The 6,354-nt window shown below is 43.0% G+C and overlaps 1 protein-coding gene across 2 annotated transcripts in view; it reads left to right on the forward strand.

Moving 5' to 3' along the window:
• camta2 (calmodulin binding transcription activator 2) overlaps window positions 1-3,660 on the forward strand; it is an 18,561-nt gene extending 14,901 nt beyond the window's left edge. The window contains exons 12-15 of one of the 2 annotated variants that reach the window (XM_028965393.1): window positions 1,957-1,977; window positions 2,143-2,336; window positions 2,441-2,515; window positions 2,591-3,660. In XM_028965393.1, the coding sequence (XP_028821226.1) occupies window positions 1,957-1,977; window positions 2,143-2,336; window positions 2,441-2,515; window positions 2,591-2,645 (345 nt within the window). In that variant the 3' untranslated portion in view covers window positions 2,646-3,660. The remainder of the gene's footprint in view (window positions 1-1,956; window positions 1,978-2,142; window positions 2,337-2,440; window positions 2,516-2,590) is intronic. The other variant, XM_028965392.1, reaches the window with a different exon arrangement.
• The last annotated feature ends 2,694 nt before the right edge of the window (window positions 3,661-6,354 follow it).

Genomic DNA, 6,354 nt, shown 5'->3' on the forward strand with positions numbered 1-6,354 from the left:
AAGCATATTAGGTGATGTGCATCTCTGTAATGAGAAGGGGTGTGGTCTAATGACATCAACACCCTATATCAGGTGTGCATAATTATTAGCCAACTTCCTTTCCTTTGGCAAAATGGGTCAAAAGAAGGACTTGACAGGCTCAGAAAAGTCAAAAATAGTGAGATATCTTGCAGAGGGATGCAGCACTCTTAAAATTGCAAAGCTTCTGAAGCGTGATCATCGAACAATCAAGCGTTTCATTCAAAATAGTCAACAGGGTCGCAAGAAGCGTGTGGAAAAACCAAGGTGCAAAATAACTGCCCATGAACTGAGAAAAGTCAAGCGTGCAGCTGCCAAGATGCCGCTTGCCACCAGTTTGGCCATATTTCAGAGCTGCAACATCACTGGAGTGCCCAAAAGCACAAGGTGTGCAATACTCAGAGACATGGCCAAGGTAAGAAAGGCTGAAAGACGACCACCACTGAACAAGACACACAAGCTGAAACGTCAAGACTGGGCCAAGAAATATCTCAAGACTGATTTTTCTAAGGTTTTATGGACCGATGAAATGAGAGTGAGTCTTGATGGGCCCGTGGCTGGATTGGTAAAGGGCAGAGAGCTCCAGTCCGACTCAGACGCCAGCAAGGTGGAGGTGGACTACTGGTTTGGGCTGGTATCATCAAAGATGAGCTTGTGGGGCCTTTTTGGGTTGAGGATGGAGTCAAGCTCAACTCCCAGTCCTACTGCCAGTTTCTGGTACAGGAAGAAGTCTGCATCCTTCAAGAAAAACATGATTTTCATGCAGGACAATGCTCCATCACACGCGTCCAAGTACTCCGCAGCGTGGCTGGCAAGAAAGGGTATAAAAGAAGAAAAACTAATGACATGGCCTCCTTGTTCACCTGATCTGAACCCCATTCAGAACCTGTGGTCCATCATCAAATGAGAGATTTACAAGGAGGGAAAACAGTACACCTCTCTGAACAGTGTCTGGGAGGCTGTGGTTGCTGCTGCACGCAATGTTGATGGTGAACAGATCAAAACACTGACAGAATCCATGGATGGCAGGCTTTTGAGTGTCCTTGTAAAGAAAGGTGGCTATATTGGTCGCTGATTTGTTTTTGTTTTGTTTTTGAATGTCAGAAATGTATATTTGTGAATGTGGAGATGTTTATTGGTTTCACTGGTAAAAATAAATAATTGAATGGGTATATATTTGTTTTTTGTTAAGTTGCCTAATAATTATGCACAGTAATAGTCACCTGCGCACACACAGATATCCCCCTAAAATAGCTAAAAATAAAAACAAACTAAAAACTACTTCCAAAAACATTCAGCTTTGATATGAGTTTTTTGGGTTCATTGAGAACATGGTGGTTGTTCAATAATAAAATTATTCCTCAAAGATACAACTTGGCTAATAATTCTGCACTCCCTGTAATAGTGCCGATACATTTGTGGCCATAATTAGACAAATAAGGGACTAAAATAAGCAGCTAAATATGTACATTTCTTATCCAGAGCGTCTTACAGTCAGTATTTATGGGGACAGTCCCCCTGGGGACACTCAGGATTAGGTGTCCTGCTCACTCTCTGGTCTTCCGGGTTATAGGTGACTGTGTTATCCACTGGGCTACAAAACAATTAATAATAACAATTCTACTTATTATTACTATTGTTACTGTTATTAACCGAGTGTTTGTGTGTGTCTGTGTGTGTTAATTAATGCTGACTAATCCAATCTACTCTCTCTTCTTTTTATTCATCCATCTGATCTGGTCTCTTCCCGTCTCCCTCTCTCTCCCTCTCTCTCTCCCCCCCTCTCCCTCTCTCTCCCTCTCTCTCCCCCTCTCTCTCCCTCTCTCTCTCCTCTCTCTCCCTCTCTCTCCCTCTCTCTCCCTCTCTCTCCCCCTCTCCCTCTCTCTCCTCTCTCTCTCTCTCTCTCTCTCTCCCTCTGTCGTGTGATGCTCTTGTTAGCTAACCTGGATTGCACTGAAGGTAAAACTCGACGGCTGTAGCTGCTTTCCCCTGTTGTGGTGCACCCGGTGGATAGTGTGTGTGTGTGTGTGTGTGTGTGTGTGTGTGTGTGTGTGTGTGTTTACTTGTGATGGAGTCAGTGGCCGTAATAGTTTAAGACGGTTGACCGCCCCTCCCCTCTCACAGTATGCGCTGTACAAGAAGATGACGCAGGCGGCCATCTTGATCCAGAGCAAGTTCCGCAGCTACTACGAGCAGAAGAAGTTCCAGCAGTCGCGCCGCGCCGCGGTCCTCATCCAGCAGTACTACCGCAGCTACAAGGAGTACGAACGTCTGAAGGCAGGACCCCGAGGCTCCGGCGCCCTCAACCCCAAAATCAAGTGAGAATCCCCATTAAAACCGGCCAAGCACGGCCCTCAGTGGCAGAAGGTCGCCGGTTCCAATATGTCATCATCTGAACCAGGTTCTCTCTGGTCTCCCTCAGGGGCTCGTTCCTGACCAAGAAACAGGATCAGGCGGCCCGGAAAATCATGAGATTCCTGAGGCGCTGCAGGCACAGGTAACGCACACGTCCTCACACCCACCAGCTGTCCCACGAGGACACTTCCAATCACACTCTTCTTGCTTTCTGCAGGATTAAGGAGCTGAAACAGAACAAAGAGCTGGAGAGGAGAGGCCTTACTACTTAATCAGCTCCCACACACACACACACACACACACACACACACACACACTGGACTGATGATGCTTTTGCACTTGTTTACACACACCTACACTCTACAATCAGCAGTACTGAAGGCGAGAGATGATGGGCCACACCCTGCTTGAAAGTGACTCCGCCCCTCTTCTCTATTGCTCCTCCTCCTGCGGCGAGGGCGGGGCTTCCTGCCTTTTACACGCTTCTCGACGAAAATGAAAAAAAACGATCAAATCAGCGAGTGCAGCTTTTACAGAATGTATTGTACTTTTTGAGGAAACTACAGAGTCTCTATATGATTATATTCTATAAATATATATAAACGTGGATTTATTCTGCAGAAAAGCTATATATTCTACCGTGACTTGGTGTCTTTTAATATCTGATGTCTTATTTATTAATGATACAGGCATGTTTCTTCTGTTCTTTTTCACTTTCTGGTTACCTTTCCCAGCTGGAATGACTGGCAAGCCGTGTGTGTGTGTGTGTGTGTGTGTGTGTGTGTATGTGATGCATGTAGTCCAAAAAAAAAGAAGAAATGTAAAATGTAACCAGAGATCCAGATGATGTTTCCCTGTGTGTGTGTGTGTGTGTGTACACCACGTTGTTCTTGTACAGTAGAGTGATTTGGTGGTGAAGTGCCTTGAGGTGACAGTGGTCTGGGTGTGTGTGTGTGTGTGTGTGTGTACATATGTAAAGTTGACACTACTGGGACTCTTCTGTCGTATTTAGATGGAACCTGTACCTGCTTGCTGAGGTCCGTTCTTCTTCTCTGGTGTGTGCATGACTGGTGTGTGTGTGTGTTTGTGTGTGTGTGTGTGTGTGTGTATCGCGGTTTTAACGCTCAGCATGCAGCTGTGCTGGAGAGTTGTGTAGCGTGTGGTGTTTTGCCGTGCAGCCGTGACGCTGGTGTGACGTTCCAACTTGCCGCTTGTTTTTACTGTAAACCATCTTCTTCAGGCTGTTTTAATACGTGATGATGAGCATTAAATCTCGATTCAAAACGACTGTCACTTTTATATCTGATTGTCACACACACGCGTACATACGGAAAATCCTTGTTCTTTTACAGTCTTATTCCAAAATGGATTAATTAAAATTTTCCTCAGAATTCCACACACAACACCCCATAATGACAACGTGGAACCAGTTTACTTGAGCTTTGAATGGTTATGTACAGTCACAGCCTTTGCCGTATAGCTCAAAATAAGATAAGATAAGATAAACCTTTATTAGTCCCACAAGTGGGAAATTGCACTTGTCACGGCAGAAAGTGGACAGAAGCAGAAGGTAATAGCAGAAAAACAGTCGTAATAGCATCACAAAAAATAAGATAAATATGTATCTGTATATATGTACAAATGTACAATTTAAACAGTTAACAATTTAACAGAATGTGCCCAAGTGTGTGTGTTTGTCTGTGTGTGTGTGTGTGTGGTCAGCTGTGAGGTCTTTGTTATAGAGTCTGACAGCGGTTGGAAGAAAAGACCTTCTGAACCTCTCCTTCCCACATCGTGCCTCCTGTTTGTCCTTGAGATGTTTCTGCAGCTTCTGCAGAGTCCACCTGTGGAGAAAGCAGTTGATTGGACCTGATTTGGAAAGACACGCCCGTCTATATGTGACTGGTTCACCTCCGCAGCACCACTTGGACAGCCGGGTGGTTCACAAATTCCCTTTTTATTTTCTGTAATACATGCAAGGTACAGTGGAGTAGGTGGGAATTAGCCTACGGTTGGTCTGGATAACTCTCTCTGGGTAGCGTGGGTAGAAGAAAATTAGCATGCAACCTAAAACTACGGATATATGTCATGGAATCATCTCAAAATAGTGAGCAAGAATCACTACCCAAACTGCATGATAAATAATGGCTTCTGTGTACTTATAACCCAGTAAAACATAGTTTATGCCAGACCTCTCAAAACGTGACCTACCCATTCAGTGTCCTGAATTGCTTTGAGCAATTTCATGCGATCTCCTACTACACTTCACCTTGATACCACTAGAGGGCGTCATTGCACCATTTAAAATAATTTAACCACATACTACTCTTACATTTATACAGTCCCACAAACCAAGCATGAAGTCAAAGGAATTGTCTCTCGGCACAAATCTGGGTTTACAGGGTCACAGAAAAAGATCTGCTGCTTTGAAGGTCCTGATGAGCTCAGTGGCCTCCATCATACGTAAGTGGAAGAAATTCGAAGAATGAGAAGATGATCATATTAAAAGATGTTGGATAGGGACTGTAAGAAGCACAGTGGCTGCTTCCAGGCCAACAAAATCTTGCCTCTCTGACTTGGTCTCCAAATTTGATTGTCAGGATATTTGTAACACACAAGGACACAGAATCACAAGAGCAATAAAAATAAAATCTGTACAACTGCACAGTGTTGAACATAGAAGACTGTTGCACATCATAGCAAATATTGTATATAGTTATTCCCACAACAGAACACGGCACAGCTCCCATCACAATCATCACCTGCAGGCCACATTAATCAAACTCCTCCTCCCACGCAAACCACAGCACCACCCACATGGACACACACGGCATCACAAACACATGAACGACCCACAATATAGAAAAATATAAACAAAGACAATAATAATATTAATATTTATATCAAGAGAAATGTCAAACCCATCAAAGGACAATTGTGGTTCTTTACAAAGGATATATCAAGGGTGCAATAATTAACTCAATTTTATGCGTTGTTGATTTGAATATACATAATCTTTTATTAATGCAATAATACTAGTTTGCTAAATATCACTTCAATATTAAAAAAAAATGCTGAAGACAAGATATTTCCTACTGCTTAGAGGAATGAAGTGTTCTCACCAGCACTACACACCAAGAAAAACAAACCACCATCAGACAATTAGACATTCAAAGCCTTCCTCTTAAGGTGAGTCAGTATTGTTAGTCGGGTCTTCACAGATCTATTCTGTGAATCAGCTGAAGTGGCGGCAGACAGTGGTAAAAGTCGCAAAAAGACACATGACTTCTTGCATTGTACCAACAAAGCCATCGCTCTGGTAAGGCATGTTTAAGAATCAGCAAATCACTCTGTAGAAGATATAGTTCCTTTTAATTTACTTTTTTTCGTTGCCAGCCTTTGTCAGGGGAATGCAGGTTATTTTTTTTTGTTGTTATTTAAAATATTCCATTAAAAGTGAAGTTTTTCTTGCAAGGTCCCCAATAGTCACTTTGTGTGAATTTGTGTGAAATATACTAATTCTAATTAAATGTGGTCCCCATCAGACATATTTATTGGGCTTTTCATAAGTACCCATACATCATGTTCCAAACATGTTGAAATTTTATCTTCGTAAAATTGGATATTTGAGGTCGTGTATAGCATAACAAAAAAAAAATCCCCAAACTCCGATAAGGTGACGGTTCAAGGAGGAGCTCCTGTGTTTCATTCAGGATGATAAACGTTAATCAGAATGAATAATCTTCTGGAAAAGTATGAGGTCTTTAGGATTGGTGTAAATGGCTGCGTTGTTGATGAAGGTAAATTACCTGTAGTGAGGGCAATGGAGAAGTTTCTGAATGGTGAGGAGCTTCTGTGGCCCAGGACTCTTCCCAGTGAGGTACAAGAACCTGTCCTCTCCCAGTATCTGTATCCAGGAGTCGCGATGCTCCTCCAGCTTCTTCATACATGATAAGCTCGACTGTTGAGTGAACATTAGCG

This window comes from Denticeps clupeoides, unplaced genomic scaffold, assembly GCF_900700375.1.
Source record: "Denticeps clupeoides unplaced genomic scaffold, fDenClu1.1, whole genome shotgun sequence".
NCBI lineage: Eukaryota > Metazoa > Chordata > Actinopteri > Clupeiformes > Denticipitidae > Denticeps > Denticeps clupeoides.